We start from the raw sequence: 17255 nt of genomic DNA, 5'->3' as shown, positions 1-17255 counted from the left end.
TATATATATATATATATATATATATATATATATATATATATATCAATTAAGTAAAATTTAATGTCATTTAATTATTTTGTCTGTTTACAGCCTGAAACAGGAATTGCAGAGATGACACAGCTAAGAGGGACAAGGATGAAAAAAGTAGAGAGGAAAAGTAGTAAAGGAGGAACTCCAACACAAGAGACAACAGGTAAATAAACCTATTAAACTTGATGCAATGTCAATTTTTTAATTAAAAGCTATTTGTCAACGTCATTGACAGATATTGTTTTTTTGTTTTTTATCTGCGTTTTTCAAAGCTCACATCAGAGGTGCCAAAGGAATGATGTGTGACACTGGGCCACAGTCAGATAATCGAGAGAATTTGTGTACCTCTGCTGTGGGGTCAAGGGTCACAGAGACAGCACCCGCCAGACATCGCTGGAGTAACCCCACTGAAACAGCCTTAAACTGGGTACCAGCCTACAACACCCGTCTACCTCCCTGCAATGAATATCGAGTGCACATCTGTGACTGCACTACATCCAGAATCCAAGGTCAAGCAGATAAAATCAATGTTCAAAACACAAAGAAAGACTCCTTGCCCAAAGGAGTGTTGTGTTCCAGCACCAGTGTAGATTTCTGTGCCTCCAATGTAAGTCATTTTTGATATATACTATCATTCAAAATTCGGGGTCGTGAGTTTTTTTAAATGTTGTTGAAAGAAGTCTCTTAGGCTGCATTTATTTGATCAAAAATACAGTAAAACAGTAATTTCTTGAAATATTATCACAATTTGAAAAAACAGCTTTCTGTTTTAATACATTTTAAAATGTTATTTATTTCTGTGGTGGCAAAGTTGAATTTTCAGCAGCCATTACTCAGACTTCAGTGTCACGATTCTTCACAAATCATTCTAATATGCTGATTTGGTGCTCAAGAAACACAATTATTTCACATTATTCTGTGCAGAGTGCTTGTATAAATTAAATTTCTATATATAGTAAATACACAAACCATCCAAGCTTCTTAATTCATGTGATATAAACTCAAGCTGTTAACCTCCTATCAAGCACTGAATGCATGTTATTATATAAGACTCTTGAAAATCGTCCTGTCATGCCAACCAGTGATATTTTCACACACTTCAGAGTGATGACCTCTAGTGTTTTCTGAAGGTATATAGAGACAATGTAAATTGATCATCTTTTCCTGTTTCCTGGTTTCTTGATATGTATCATCTTTCTAGCACTGAGTACTGTATGTGTGAACAACTACACCGTATCACTCTCAGATAAAGTGGAGCTCTCATAAAAGGTTAGGAAGGGCTGTTTGTTTTCAATAGCTTGTAGTGCTTGAAGAAATAAATTATAATGCCGTAATCCTGGATTTGGATTTTGCTATGGCCGACTGCACACAGCTGGATTAGGCTGCAACTGTCTGTAAGGTTTTCTTGAACACTATTGGTCAGTTCATGCCTCTTACAGCAATCCGTATTTTTAAGTAAGTCTTTCTTCAATGAAATCAGAAGTGTTTAATTTTTGTGCCTCTCGCGATGCAAAACGTAATTGCAACAATTATTATTATTTTCAAACAGGTTAAACTCATAGTTTTCTATATGCATATAAAGGTAAGATTTTAATTCTTTACATGTATAAAGAGCCAATGACCAACATGCTTTGCATATGCAAAATACATAAGACAGATATGCAGATAAAACTCGTCGTTGTGCAGTTTTGCAAAAAAATCCTAACTGCAAAGTTGTGAAAGTAGACAGGAAGTGTTTCAAAAGCATGGGCCCACTTCCTTGCGTGCAGTGGAGCTACTTCCCCTATACAGAGACCAGATTTTGCAATTTGGGCAAAAGACAAAAGGAACATTGATTAATAAGCTTTCATTTGAGTATATTTATAGTTTTTCCTATAATGTGAAATTATGAACATGACATTAATCATTAAAGTTATATGAAAAAACGGTGGAAGCACAGATTCTTGCATCTATTCCACAAGCTGAGGGCCTTCATGAAACCAATATGATGCAAGTATAGGCTTCGATTATGTAAAAAGCACCTCTATGGAAATTCTGTGCCACAGAGTCCCACTTACTGAATTTGTGTTACTCGAAATAACTGTGAAGTGGTGAACCACAAAATGCAGACTCAAGCATTTAGTGTTTTTCCCCTGTAGAACTGATGCCTTGATAATAGACAGAGTGCGCATTGGCTCACATCCTGTGTGATTTAAGGAAGTTCTTGTAATCGGTTGTTCTGCTAAAGCGTTGCATTTTTACACTTGTGGAGCTGAGAGGTAAAACCGCTAGTTTCAGATTAGACTTTCATTTTAAGGAAAAACTGTACGCACACGTCAAGGCGATGCTTCAAAGGGCTGCTTCAAATGCATCAGACAAACCAAAAAGTCTTAAACCTAAGGTAGGTTTTATGAATGTATCTTAATATTTCAGGTAATAATTTGAAGGTGTTATTCAAGTAGTTCAGATATATTAGGTTAGAATAGATGTGTCATGCATTGCTGCCATATCCCAGTAGATCTTACGTTTGAAAATGAACCAAAAAAGTGGACATTTCTAAGAACAATGTAACAAAAAGGAAACAGCTTGACACCACACAGCATTACTGAATAAGTATGAACAGCTTCGCCAAGGTCAAATTATGATACCACAGTTTGCTATTTGATTGAGATTACATGGATTTTAAATTTAGATAATTATTTGCATTTTCCTGTGGAAGAGCTGACAGGTTTTGAGCAGATTATGAATCATTCAGTGTTTTTATCAAATTGAAAACACTAAAACGATGAGACGTCAAGTGCCGTTTAATGTACTGAAGTGCTTTATAACAAGGACAGTATAATGACAATTTTTGTTTTATGCAGAGTAATTTACATGTACATGTAGCATGTGCCTTGATGTTATATCAGTTATAAATGTGGTTGGTTTTATTTACCTGACACAGCGATCCACCAGTTTTGGAAGATTTGACACATTCAGAAATCAACACTCCCCTTCCAAACTTGAGGAAAATGGAGCACCTGAAGTAAGAAGAATCTGCATGAATAAGACACTTATTAATCTGAGAGTTTATGCCCCAATATGATACAATGTTTCCTCATAAAATATTTTTCACTGCAAACCAGCAGCCTATTTAAACTATAATTGTCTAACTGACCACTGGGTGGAGTTTTTTTTTTTTAATATGCAAAAGGATTAACAAAACATTTTGTGTGTTTTTGGGTGTGTAAAACAGTCAGAGGGTGAGTCAACAGCAGAAAACTGTGAGAAACCGGGAAGTCTGGGAAAAAAGATGAAAGCCATCTCGATGACTATGCGTAAAAGGATGGCCAAGAAACACGTCAAATCCTTCTCTGAGGACATGGTGAGTCACAATGCAAGTTCCTCATTTGATTACTGACACTGATTAGGCAACTCAGTTCTTTATTACCCAAAATATCAGCAGTTCATCAGACAGTACAGGGAGACTGTGGCTTGGTTGGCACATTTAAAGAAATATTAAATATGTATGTAAATATTAAGGGGGTTGTATTATTCCCTTTGTTGGTTGTTACTATCCTGAAATGTTTTTTTTTTTAATTATATATAAAACTAAAATTATATATATTCAGATCTGCTATGAATTAATTATTATATTATATTAATTATTGTATGATCTTCAATGCTTAAAAGTCTATATCAATATATAGCTGGTTTCCATCTCTGTTAACTAACATTTATATATTTTATCATTTAAAATAAAAAAAAGTGCAAAGCTGTACAAAAGGTAAATGGTACATATTAGTACCTTAAAGGTACACATTAGTACCTAAAATGTGTATTTTTTTTTTTTTTTTTGAAAGAGTACTGCTCCAGTGACAGTTTTGTACCTTTTTTCTGAGAGTGTACCTTATGACCCAGAAATCATGACCCACAAAACAAACCCCTGAAACCAACCAACCCCAGTTCGTATGAATATCCAGACTGATATTTTGATTGGTGCAGGGTGATGACACTGAGGGAGAAACAGAGAATGGGTCTCCAGCAGAGAAGAGCTCAGACCACACCAGCAACTCATTAGAAAGCCTCTACAGTGGACAGAGCTTGTCCAGTAAGTATCTACACACATGCGACTGAAGTGGAAAGTGTTTTGACATTGTAATTATACTCTTTTTGTTTATATTTATTGGCTCAGGTGGTGTTGCTAGCAGTTCAGATGTATCCAGTAACAGAGACAGCCTGAAACTGGAGGAGGAAGTGCCCTACACGGGGCAGTTCTGCGGGCGAGCCAAAGTACATACAGACTTTGTCCCTAGTCCATATGATACGGACTCCCTCAAGCTGAAGGTGAAATACAAATTGTGATGTTTTTATTCAAGCTTGCATCCAGGTGAATTAATCATCACAATTTTAAAGGGGAAACATTAACTGCCAACAGTAAGTTAATGGTGTTAGTGATCTTTTTCAGGTGGGAGACATCATCAACATCATAAGTAAACCACCTATGGGCATATGGACAGGAATGCTTAATAATAAAGTGGGAAATTTCAAGTTTATTTATGTGGATGTTCTGCCTGAGAAAGAGAAGGAAGAAGAAGAGGAGACTCCAAAAATAAGACCTGTGAAAGTATGCAAGAAGCCACGACCAAATACACTCCTGGAGTTATTAGAGAGACTTCATTTAGAGGTATAACCAGACAGGACACACATGTGTATCCATGTACACATAGAAACATCACTTATCCTTCATGCCCACCTGCTTAATGCTGCAAAATCCACCAGAAAACTAACCACAAGTTTTAATGTCACTATCTTCACCTCACACTGATTGGCTGCCAACAGTGTTTTCATTGTTAACTAAAATAAAACTATTAAAAACAATTTTCTGTAACTGAAAAAAAGCTGAAATAAAATATAAATACTAGATGAAAAACAGAAACTTTTTTTTTTTTTTAGAAATGTTGCGTTGTAAACTAACTGAAATAAATAATTTTAAGTTAAAGTATTAACATAATATAAATATAACAATATTAATAGTAATATATAATACAATATAAATAGGTTAATAAAATCATATAAATAATAATAGCTTTATAATTAATTTTTAATAAAAATGACAAACACTTAAAAACTTACAACAAATATAAAATGAATAGAAAAATGACTGTAAATTAAAAAAATAATGCTATAATAGTATATAAATAGTAAATAAATAAATAAACACCCAGTTCCCTAGAAAATTAATTAAAAATGCCCACTCACATCCACACTAGTGGTCATATATGATTCAGTACAAGTGCAAGATAATTTCCCTAACATTTCCATTAAAAATGTCCATAAATTTGTCTTTGACCAGATAGTTTATAGCTGTATTGTTCATTTTAATGTTTGAAATCTCTTTTGTCACAGGAATATGCATCTTCATTACTCCTCAATGGCTACCAGACAGTAGATGATCTCAAACATCTGAAAGAGAGGCATTTGATTGAGCTGAATGTGACCGATCCAGAGCACAGACGCAAGTTGCTTGCTGCATCAGACTGCCTCTATGTCACAAGCAGTGAGTATCAATACAAGCAATTTGATTGGCAACACTATATTTTGGTTTTCTCTGTGTCCATCTCAGGAAACCTTATGTCAGCAAGCCTCAGGAAGGACATAGATACTGCTATCTTTGCATCGTCTATTTTTGTGTTTGGATGAAATTCTGCCTTTTTGAAATACTAGAGTTAGACTGCGAGTCCAGTTTTACTGAAAGTCAGAACCTTATTTGTTTTAATTTAATCTATAACGTTCTGTGCCGTCAGGAACAGCCTTTTCCTGTAAATGCAGGTCAGGATTAATTGGCGTTTGGATGTGGGCTCACTGTGTGAGCAGGTGGCACATGGCTGGGCTGCTCTGGCTGATATGAGTGTGGGATAATAACCAGGAAGACACACTGTCATTTAATTAACATTAATTTCATTTGGGTTTTTGAGCAAACGCAAACCTGATTTGTTCGGCAGAGATTAAATTAACGAGCAGGAATTTGTATGAGAGTTTTAACCTTAATTTATTTGCTTTACTTACAGAAGATGAAGAGGGAGAGATGAAGGGCGATGAAGACGAAGATAATGACTGTCCCAGAGACTCGGGTTGTTTTATTCCTGCAGAGTGTCCTGACAGCTGAGAGTTATCGAATGTCTCTCTCCTGGTATAATTTAATGTTAAAGCTACAAACAGACACAGTTCAACTCTGTTAATATATTTTCTTTTGTCACAATGTGTGTTCGTCTTTCATTTGAATGTACTTGTGTTTTGTATTTACACATTTTTTGTTCAGCTTTGTGTTGAAGTAACCTATTTCTGTTCATGTAGATGTTATGTGAAATTCCATGGCACCATACTTATGTGTGAGGAATTTTACAGCTTTGTTTATCAAAACAACGCTTACAAATGTTTATCATGACTGAAATGTATATAATGTTATTAAAAATAAATTATTTATTCTGAAGTTTTCTTTTCTTCCTCATTTTGCTGTGTTTGAACACATTGCTACTGCTGCTAAAATTCATACTATTCACTTTCCATTTGTTTCTCAAAATAACTATTTGGGTTGGGTGGGCGTTTGGTGGGATGAGGTTCCAGATGACTAGTCACGTGCGATGAGTGATAAGGAGGTATCGTTTCAAAGCACTTTCCTGTTTCCATCCTACCTGAATTAATGCTTAATACGCAACTCCTCTCTCTGAATAATATGCTAATATATATTGGCAATGACTAATATTTACTGATATAATCTTGATTCCACCTAAATATGTGTTTATTTTTGGAAAATAAAACAAAGTTATTTGAAACTAGGCACCTAAGTTTGCCAGTTGTAAAAAAAAAAGAAAAAAGTTTTCATACATATTTATGATCAATTTTACTAAGGTCTTGTGGCAGGAAATATATATGTTATATATATGTTTGTGACCACATTTATTTATTTGACTTCTCTGCTTGGGGGGAAAAAACTCATGCATATGATGAAAGAGTGGAAAACTTGTTTTACTTGATTAATAATAATTAATACTACTACATAATTCATAAATGCAGGTTTGCAAAAAAATATTACAAATTTTGATATTGGATTTCAAATGTATTATTATTTGTTTGTTTGTGCTGTGCATACTGTCTTGCGCACTTATAATGCTGAATTTCTGTACAGTCTACGGTTTCAAAACTAAAAAAGATAACAGGAAGTTGTGCAGAAGTCCACTTGCGCTTTACAGTGCATCTGGGAAATGTAGTTAACAGGAGTAGTTCCACTTACATTTGTAACCATACAACTGATGAAAAGAACTACAACCCCAATCAGCCCAATAGCGCGTATTAGGTCGACGTGTATGTTCACTCAGTCGGCGCAGATACTGAATGAACATCTCTTATACTGTTATCCATAACATTTTGGGTTGGAACCATGGCCGGGGAAATGTCCATAATAGGTGAGTTTTAAATTAAACTAATGTACTCGGGAAGATGTTTGTCAGATTTAACAGAATAACCATTCATGTAGCCGTTAGCTAGAAATAGAACTGACGCATCTGGCATGAAAGTCCCAAATAACTGACTGTACATAAATAACTATATCAGACAGACATATAGTTATATTGTCCAGCTTGAGGCAAAACAGTCAGCCTCAAACATCAGCTGATTTTATACGCCATATATAGACGCAGCTGGCGTCCGTTCTTTATGCTACAGATGTTACAGCGGCTGTATCTCAAAACCTAGTTAGCTACCTTTCTGGACAAGCATGTTTGTGCATCAACGCACCAGAATATGGTCTAAATTTGCCTTGTCTTATTTTTCTACATACCACGTTTTTGGACAATATACCATTGTATACTTTGAAATACATGAACAACATATACATATGGTTACCATTAAGTTCAATATGTTATATAACGACAGAAAAAATTTGGAAATTTTTGTGTGTCCATACAGGTTCCGTCATCCTGGCTTTGTTCCTGGCAGGATATCTGGGACAGCAGTACCTGCCCCCTCCAAAGCCCAGGGTCATTGGGTTGGATCTTGGGACCACTTTCTGCTCTGTGGGAGTGTTTCAGCCTGGCACAGGCGAGATTGAGGTTATTGGAGATGACAAAGGTCACAAAAGCATTCCGAGTGTGGTGACATTCACCCCGACTGGTGTGTTTTCTGGACATGAGGGTCAAGAACTGTCTGACATAAATCCTCAAAACACAATCTATGACGCCAAGAGATTTATAGGGAAGATTTTCGACCAAGAGACTTTAGATAAAGAGAGCGCACGATACCCGTTTAAGGTACACATTTCATATTTTACACTCTTTAAATGCTCTTGCACCGCTTACTGTGTCTCTAACATTTTCTTGACTGTTTTAGGCGATATTCAACAATGGGAGTGCAGAATTTTTAGTCTCTACAAATAGCACCTTCACAGTTACTCCTGAATTCATCGGATCCCGTCTCCTCCTGAAAATGAAAAAGATGGCAGAAAGGCAACTAGGAATACCTATTGATAAAGCCGTCATATCAGTGCCAGCAGAGTTTGATGAGAGGCAAAGAAACTACACCATAAGAGCTGCTAACCTAGCTGGTGAGTTTACTAAGGTGTACATTAATCGCAAAAGCCAGTCATTTCATTAGGAATCCACAATTAGGAAATTTGTCACACGAATTCACTGCATTGACCAACAGAAAGCTGCTTGGTTTGGAAGTAACTTCTGTGCGAGCTGTCCTTCATACATCTCTATTCTATTGACAATGGACTTTTTTTATTGCACACAAAATTTCGTTACAATTTTGCTAATGTGGCCACAGCTTTAGTCAGTCACAACTTGGTTATGTCTTGCTATTGGAATCTATGGAAGGCACTCAAAAAATAAAAAAAGGTAAATTGCGAGATGTACTCAGAATTCTGAGGAAAAACATTAGAGTTGTGAGATATAAACTCAGAATTGCGAGAAATATGGCAGAATTCTGAGTTTATATCTCGCTATTCTGACCTTTTTTATTTTTGATTGCGTGGTGGAAATGGGCTTCCATAGAAGCATCAATACAATTAGCCTTGTAAAAGCTGATAATGTTCTGGTTAAAATCTATAATAGTTAACTGATCGATCACTGTGCATGTCTTCTTCATCAGGCCTGGACATCCTGCGGGTGATCAACGAGCCCACGGCGGCGGCAATGGCTTATGGACTGCATAAAGCAGAAGTGTTTAATGTGCTAGTGGTGGATCTGGGAGGAGGAACACTAGATGTGTCACTTCTCAATAAGCAGGGTGGCATGTTCCTCACTAGAGCAATGGCAGGTGAGCTGGGTGATATGGCATTATAAATGTGTCAACTAGCAGAGATTTTACTATGGTAGGTATATTTGTGTGGCTATTAATGGGCAGGGCTGCTTTATGTTATTTACATATTTGAGACACATCCTGATCTTTATTTTCCCCATTACTGCAAGTTTGTTTGTTAAAGCAATGTTGAAGAAGAAATAATGGGTGTAACATGAAACAATGTAGAATTGTATATGTTTGCCAAGCAGTTTATTTTAAATTACACATTAAAATAGAAAAGTTTTTTATAATACTAACTTAATTATTTTGAGTCTTTTGTTTTAATTCCAGGGTTGCAGTCTTAATGATTTTTGCACTGATACCACATTCGTTATGAATACTCCTACATGCAAACTCGTTGTCTTTCTGATATAGGCCATTCACTTGATTTGTGCAGAGAGTCTTTTCCTGTCTTAAGAAAGGTTTCGATGGCATTTTCCTTTCCTCATACTTCCGTATAATGCTGAATACGTTGGTGTTTATAAGTGCTATTTCTGCTTTGCCACAAGCGCCACCTCCTGGCAGACACTGAATTAGCGTTTTCGTTCAGCTCGACTGCCTTTTTGTTCAAACTAATAATACATAAAATACATAATCCTTTACCCTTTTGACTCATCCGTTTTTCTGTAAAATGGTTTAAATGCTTAAATGTGAGGTTTATACTTTTATAAAGCGTTTTGCTTTTAATCACAATAATGAATTCCCTTGCCGGTCCTCCTGTCCAACAAAAAAAGAGAAGCGACTCTGCTTTTTGTCTTCGTCGGTATTTCTGTCTTGTGGCTTCAGATATTTTCTGCTTCTTCAGCGGTACAAGTACCAATTCTCCCATAGTCTTTGCTGGTAAAGCGCGTGTTCAGTTGTCTAATTTTGGCGCGACCCACACCATACATAATTTAAAAAAAAAATTTCACCTGGGTGTACATTATTCAAATGACTCTCCACACTACTGCATGCACCTTAAAAATATAAAACAATTTATATATTAATTTATATTATATTAAAAATATATTATATACATTTTCCATTAAATGTAATACCAATTTAAATTGTCATAATACATTATATTAAAATATAAATGTCATGGTAACCTTCTGTAGTTTTTCTAGTTCAGTTCTACAGGTTTTTTTTTATGGAATTTTTTTTTTTTTTTTTTTTTTTTTTTACAAGTCCTTATCCGGTCATCACAAATGATTAGAAAATTAATAGAAAATCATTTAAATTCATTGTTTAGAACAAGTAGGGACCCTGGTTATGACCTTTTGTATTTTAATACACATGCCATGTTTTTCCCCAGGCTCTGTGGTTTGACCTCAATGGGTATTTAGGTTACAAGGTTTGGGGTAGTGCAATCTCACAGAAACCTCATGACATTTAGCTAACACGTATGGAAATGGTGTCACATCAGGTGCACAACCCTCATCCTGTTTCAGCATGAGATTAACACATGGTCTTCTTAATCTCCACAGGTAATAATAAGCTAGGAGGGCAGGACTTCACCCAGCGTTTGCTGCAGTACACCATCGAGCGAGTGCAGCAGCAGTACGGCGTGCCTCCTACTCTTAAAGAAGACATCCACCTTCTCCGACAGGCCGTGGAAGCCGCCAAGCTCAACCTCACCCAGGAGCCTCACGTTCGTCTCTGAGTTCCTCTTCACCTGCAGACAACGGGAGCGAATGGAGCACAGGAGGAAAAAGTCCTGTTTCAGGAGAAGCTGACACGGGAACTCTTTGAGGAGCTGAATGCAGATCTCTTCCAGAAGATTCTGGCACCCATTGAGACTGTCCTCATAGAGGGCCATCTAGAGAAAGAGGAAGTGGATGAAATTGTCCTGGTCGGAGGGTCTACAAGAATCCCTCGCATTAGACAGCTCATTAGTCAGTACTTTGGGAAGGAACCGAACACCTCCGTGGACCCTGACCTGGCCGTGGTGACCGGGGTGGCCATTCAGGCAGGCATCATGGGAGGTTCTTGGCCTCTCCAGGTCAGCGCAATTGAGATTCCCAACAGACATCTTCACAAAACCAACTTCAGCTGATTGGTTGAGAGACTGCTACTTGGGCATTTGTCACGTGACTGCTATGTGCCAACAAACCATTTATGTTATTATGTTTTTGCTTCTTTATATGCATTAGCTTTGCAGTGAATTCCTGATATTGGGCCAAACACAATAGTTACTTGAGCATTTGTACTAATGTCTGGACTTGTTGGCCCAAATTACAATTTGTACATTTATCTTCAGAATAGATGCAGAGTATTTATTTAGTTCTCCTTTATAAAAATAGCATTGAGAGAATGTTTTTCTCCTGTTATCTTGAGCAAGTGTCTGCTTGGGACCTTATTGGTTAGTTTATTGCCATCTTTGTGCCTAACTGGTACTAACTGTGCAATAAGTCTGACAACTGGTTTTGGCAGGTTTAATGATGTTGTATTCAGGGAAGCAGCTGTTTGTATATAACTGAATGATCATTGCAGTCTCAGCTATTTATTTATTTATTTTGCCAAGTCTAGTTGTGATTTCAGCTAGCTGTTTCGGTCTACTGGAGTTTTGCTTGTGCCTTTTTAATCATTGCCACAGTTAAATGTGTATTGTAGACTAAGCATAGTCAGATTTTTACTTTATTTTTAAAGACTTAGTCTTTTTTGTGAGTTTTTTTTTTCTTCTAATAGAGTTAAGTATTAGTAAATGGTAATACCACCTGCCAACTGTTAAATATAGGTCATTTAAAATGGACAGTACCAGCATGACCAGTGTGGTATTAAGTTCATGAAATCTTTTATAAAAATGTGAATTAAAATATATAAACGTTTATATATATATATATATATATATAGTGTTTAATTTCACATTTATCTGCATATAAAAAAAGTTAAGTATAATTAACCACACAGACCAAAAAAAAAGATGTTAAACTTGTTTTTTGTGTTGGCCTGTTTTGTTTACATAATGCTAAAAGCTCAATATTAGAGGTGAAAATACATTATGCAAAGTGTGAACATAGTTTAATGCACTTTACATACATAAGAGGAGTTCAGAACATTGCACAAAGTCAAAAGGGAAAACAGTTTATCAGTGTGAATGCATATTCAAAACTTTCCTGCAACTGTTAAAAATATTGAATTCTTTTAATTGTATTTTTGTACAGTCCTGTACCATTTCCTTTGTTGCATTATGCACAGAACCTGGTTTGTGCGTGTCATTACAATCCTTTTAACTTTTGCTACTGTGCAAAGAAAAACAAACCTTGTTAAAACTGCAGTGTTTTTTTATTGATCAACCTCTGAAACACATCAATACAAAATAAAAACATCAAACAGCACAATCGTTCAGTCTCGTCCTCTGTGTAACAGCACAAGCCACTGTAAACAATGTCACATCTCACATTTACAATATTAAGTAAAAGGTCAGGACATGGGAAGCCCTGAACAAAATATTTAATACATGAAAAGCTACTCAAACAAAAGGGGTGAGACTAAAATGACAATAACGGCTTAAAAAATGAAATAAAAAATATGAAATAAAAATCACTGAACAATATTCAAACACACTTTTTATTATAGGACAGCATCCAAGTAATATTGCACAGCATCAAAACTCCAAGCCATCTTCCTTTATAAACAGTATTCAACTACACAATCAAATCTAAATTTTAAACAGACCCTCTTTCGTGGATCTTTAAGTTTTGGTTTCTGTAATCCACCATTTCAGCCTAATTAGCCTAAATTTTCCATGTAATCGGACATCATACCGACCAAGACAATAAGGCTGGGTGATTTCCTCCCAAAATGACAACTGAACCACATGCTAAATAGGTGGTATATTAAATACAGTAAATATAACGAAGGCTAAAGGCAGGCACTCTGTAAACACCTGTTTATTCTTAAAAATATTCTTCACAACCATTTGAACAGAAGGCATCGTTAGACTGTGAATATCACACCAAATCAAGATCTAGAAATGAAAAGAAAAACTGGCATATTAGGTTATACTCCACATTGGCTGGCTATGGAAGATTATAAAAAATAAAATCCCCAAAAACCGACAGATGAAATCCACTATATTATCACAGGCATGCTTTCAATAGGAAGCAAGTAACGGGCATTCCAGGATCCTCAAGTGTTACGTAGGGGAAGAGGCCACAGATTTGCTAATAGTCAACAGAAGAACTGCACTTCCTACTTCTCTTTACTGTCCAGAATTTAAAACAAGCAACTTAATAGCGGAAGAAAAAACTCAATTTTCTGTACACGGGTCCATCATAAACAGTAGGCTAAGAGTTGAGTCAGTAGCTGAGAGGAAACACCACAAGCTTGATCAGGATGTGATGTGATTTTTCGTTCCATGAGTCAATGAGCAATGCCTTAATTGGTGTAGTAGTTAAATCCATTTTCCGTATAGGGTTCATCGCTGGAGACTCCGTTGCTCACCTCTGTGGAATAAGACGGAAAGATGCAATGCAAATTACGCTTAACACCCACAACGTTTACAAGACCTCCACTATGACAACCGCAAACCAAGGATCTTCAATCATACTTGAGATACACCGGCTCTGTTCCAAACCCTAGTGAGCTGCCTACCTCGACAGCATTTTATTAGGCATCATAGGTGTGATTCTGATGTGAAATAGTTATCATCACCTTCATACTCACCATACGCAGGGCACAGTTACCCTGGCCATTGATGCTACAGCCCTGCATGAGCTACCATTCAAGCTGTGGGATGTCAGCAGAGTATGGATTGACGGATGAATGGATGCAGGAAGAGACGGGATGGTGGCAGACAGTGAGAGACAGGAGGGAGAGGGAGAGATGGAATGGGATGAAGGGATGCAGTGACACAGACTCAAACCCAGGAGGTGGACAGCTACTGTGGCTGACCTTAGAGACAGGGCAAAAACACACACAGAGGCATGCAAACACTGTTGGGACACATGCACACACAATTTTAATCCAAAAACACATTGCATGCAACCCTTGTAGAGTCAACTGGACATTAATCACGAAATAACCCCTGACAGAGGGATCTTGTGTCGCTCTGAAGAAGCATTATTATTTTGTGATAATGAATGTTGGCTGTACCACTTATTACACAGCTACTTATCAAATAAACACAACACCTGTTGTTCACCAGTGGACCCTCTGCAGTGAATGGGTGCCATCAGAATGAGAGTTAATAAAAACACCACAATAATCCACACAACTTCAGTCCATCAATTAACGTCTTGTGAAGTGAAAAGCTGCATGTCTGTAAAACAAAAATCAAACAAGTCCTCCATCCATAATATTGCTTCTTTCATTTCACAATTGATGGACTAGAGTCGTGTTTCTGACGGCACCCATTCACTGCAGAGGAAGAGACGGGATCCATTGGTGGGCAAGTGATGTAATGCTACATTTCTCAGAATCTGTTCTGATGAAGAAACAAACTCATCTACAACGTCATTGGCCTGAGGCTGAGTACATTTCCAGCACATTTTCATTTCTGGGTAAACTATTCCTTTAAAATGAATACTGAAGTCCTTCAGTTTTGAGTCACTAATGAGCTTTTCTACCTTCTTGGTATGAAAAGGGAGACATTGTGGAGTAATATATGAGACATGAAAATTATTTTGCCATGGACAAGCGTGAAATATGTAGTTTAGTGATATTTGATTGACCAATCAGAATCAAGTATTTCATAGCGCAGTGTAATAAGCTTACATATAGCACTTCAACATGCAATATAAGAAACGCCAAAAGGATGTGGTTTGGTGGCTCTTACCAGAGAAGATGAGCTTCTCCTTCATGATGTTGACATCTCTGCTGGCTCTCCTGACGGCTGCACTCAGCATGATCTGCTCTGGGTTGTAGCTACGCATCCCGCTCATTCTCCACCTGTGATCACGTGCAGGTGCACACACAATCACAGACCGACCTCAGTGACCATATTCAAACAGAGTTTACATTGATGCTGCTGATTCTCCTGATAAAATCTATGCATTTTTAACTCATGAAGCTCACAGGAATTCATTCATGTAATTGGTAGATATATACAGTGTATTTACACTACCTTTCAAAAGTTTGGGTTCAATTACTTTTTTTTATTAATGCTTTAAATTGATCAAAAGTGATGGTAAAGACAACTATTATATCACAAAAGATTTATATCTCAAATGAATCTGTTCTTTTGAACCTTCTATTTATCAAATAATCCTGAAAAAATGTATTAGTTTCAACTAAAATATTTAGGTACTGTTTTCAACACTGATAATAATAAATGTTTCTTGAGCAGCAAATCGGCATATTAGAATGATTTCTGAAGAAACATGTGACACTGAAGACTGGAGTAATGGCTGTTGAAAATTCAACTTGGCCATCACAGGAATGAATTATGTTTTAATATTAAATATATTTATATTCAAATAGAAAAAAACAGTTTTAAACTGTAACAATATTTCACAATATTATTATTTTTACTGTATTTTTGATCAAATAAAGGGACATCTTTCAAAAAGAAAAATTACCAACCCCAAACTTTTGAAAGGTATTGTATGAATAATATTCTAAACTCTTAAGATTTTAGATGTATGTGTGAACTAAAAACAAAGCTGTTAATCTAAAGTTATAGTGACCATCTGTTCAAATTACCCTAAATTACAATGCATGTGCTTTATTATTTATTTATTTACTTAATTTATCTTTTAATCCGACACCATCTGTCAAAACTGACATTTTGGGGTGTTTTTTTGGTCCAAAACAAAAGCATTTGAATTAAACTGGATAGCTGGTAGGAATATAGATAACCTTAACCTTAAAAGCAAGTGTAAATTATTTTCGTGGAAAAAAAGCACTCTTCTGCAACAGTAGAAAATTATTCTCTGACTGAAACAAAAGCCAGCTAAATAATCTGTAACTGTCAGTCATGTGATTGTCACCCCCTAGTGGATAAATACGGAATGACTTAGCAAAACCCTCAAGTATACTTCCTTAATCCAAATCATTCCACATAATGTACCTCAATTAAATATTAATAATATGTTAAATGATAAGCAGTGATATTAAAGTGTAATCATGTGGGCTGTGGTTTAGTGAGAAGAATTAGTAATAGCATTGACAAAATACAGGTAGAATGAAAGATACAGGCAGACAGATTGAAACAGGCTTATACAGAGAAAGAAGGGCAAGAAAGGGGAGTTATAGACTGGCAGCATGGGCCAACAGCGCTGACCCAATTACCTGATCATGTGATAGCTGAGAGATGCCAGAATGCAGCAGAGAAGAGGAGCATGCACATCAGGCAGAGAGCAAGAAGAAGAGGAGAGGTGGAAGAAAGGGTACAAGAGCAAAAGAAAGGGAGAGAATTAAGAGGTCAGTTCAGAAAAGCAGATGCAAATGTCACTATGGCAAGCGCAGCATACGTAGAGGATCTAGAGTCCCACATAACATTGAGTTTTCAATTCACATATTTACCAGTCATGTTGATTTCCAATATTAAAGGGGTCATATGATGCGATTTCAATTTTTCCTTTCTCTTTGGAGTGTTACAAGCTCTTGGTGCATAAGAAGACTAAAGAAGACTAAAGTCTCAAATCCAAAGAGATATTCTTTATAAAAGTTAAGAGTCAACTACGCCTACCTAAAACGGCTCGTTCTAACACGCCCCCACATGTCTACATCACTATGTGGGAAGATATGCATAACGCCGCCCAAATGTTCACGCAAAGAAAGAAGGCGTGACTTTTATTCTCGCTATAGTATTGTTGTTGCCGTGTCGTGAAGGCGCTGTGTGTTTCGTTGTGAAAGCGAAACTACTTTGTTTGGCCTTCCAAAAGAGGACGATATCCGCTTTGTCATGCCTGGAGCTGATCCCTGCTGGTCGCTGAGGAAATACATCAACTTTGCGCTGTGGATCACCGGATCGGCTTTCACCGTGGATGAAGCGGAGTCCA

At 36.6% G+C, this 17255-nt stretch overlaps 3 protein-coding genes across 8 annotated transcripts in view; 2 read left to right on the top strand and 1 right to left on the bottom strand.

Annotated features, from left to right (window-relative positions):
* Positions 1–6788, top strand: part of LOC107682540 (SAM domain-containing protein SAMSN-1-like) — a 13817-nt gene extending 7029 nt beyond the window's left edge. For 3 of the 4 annotated variants that reach the window (XM_016478758.1, XM_016478747.1, XM_016478763.1), the window contains 9 exons: positions 91–193; positions 303–637; positions 2954–3034; positions 3245–3373; positions 3994–4099; positions 4178–4335; positions 4457–4675; positions 5398–5548; positions 6060–6788. In XM_016478758.1, the coding sequence (XP_016334244.1) occupies positions 91–193; positions 303–637; positions 2954–3034; positions 3245–3373; positions 3994–4099; positions 4178–4335; positions 4457–4675; positions 5398–5548; positions 6060–6157 (1380 nt within the window). In that variant the 3' untranslated portion in view covers positions 6158–6788. The remainder of the gene's footprint in view (positions 1–90; positions 194–302; positions 638–2953; positions 3035–3244; positions 3374–3993; positions 4100–4177; positions 4336–4456; positions 4676–5397; positions 5549–6059) is intronic. The other variant, XM_016478753.1, reaches the window with a different exon arrangement.
* Positions 6789–7340: 552 nt separating this feature from the next.
* LOC107682527 (heat shock 70 kDa protein 13-like) lies at positions 7341–12098 on the top strand. The gene is given in 5 exon segments (XM_016478740.1): positions 7341–7454; positions 7957–8297; positions 8377–8590; positions 9139–9306; positions 10797–12098. Coding segments are annotated over 5 exon segments (1317 nt in total). The 5' UTR covers positions 7341–7429; the 3' UTR covers positions 11366–12098.
* A 492-nt stretch (positions 12099–12590) lies between these two features.
* Positions 12591–17255, bottom strand: part of LOC107682503 (glycerophosphodiester phosphodiesterase domain-containing protein 5-like) — a 58060-nt gene continuing 53395 nt past the window's right edge. Inside the window, exons 15-18 of one of the 3 annotated variants that reach the window (XR_001633515.1) lie at positions 16543–16557; positions 15089–15201; positions 13978–14205; positions 12591–13757 (exon numbers count right to left, since the gene is read on the bottom strand). Coding sequence is in view for 2 of the 3 variants with exons in the window: in XM_016478724.1 (XP_016334210.1) it covers positions 13690–13757; positions 15089–15201; positions 16543–16557 (196 nt within the window). In the remaining variant the exon portion in view is untranslated. The remainder of the gene's footprint in view (positions 13758–13977; positions 14206–15088; positions 15202–16542; positions 16558–17255) is intronic. The other 2 variants (XM_016478724.1, XM_016478729.1) reach the window with 2 other exon arrangements.

Source organism: Sinocyclocheilus anshuiensis, unplaced genomic scaffold (genome assembly GCF_001515605.1).
Source record: "Sinocyclocheilus anshuiensis isolate Anshui unplaced genomic scaffold, SAMN03320099.WGS_v1.1 scaffold1170, whole genome shotgun sequence".
Lineage (NCBI taxonomy): Eukaryota > Metazoa > Chordata > Actinopteri > Cypriniformes > Cyprinidae > Sinocyclocheilus > Sinocyclocheilus anshuiensis.
This window is presented reverse-complemented; position numbering and strand designations above follow the sequence as displayed.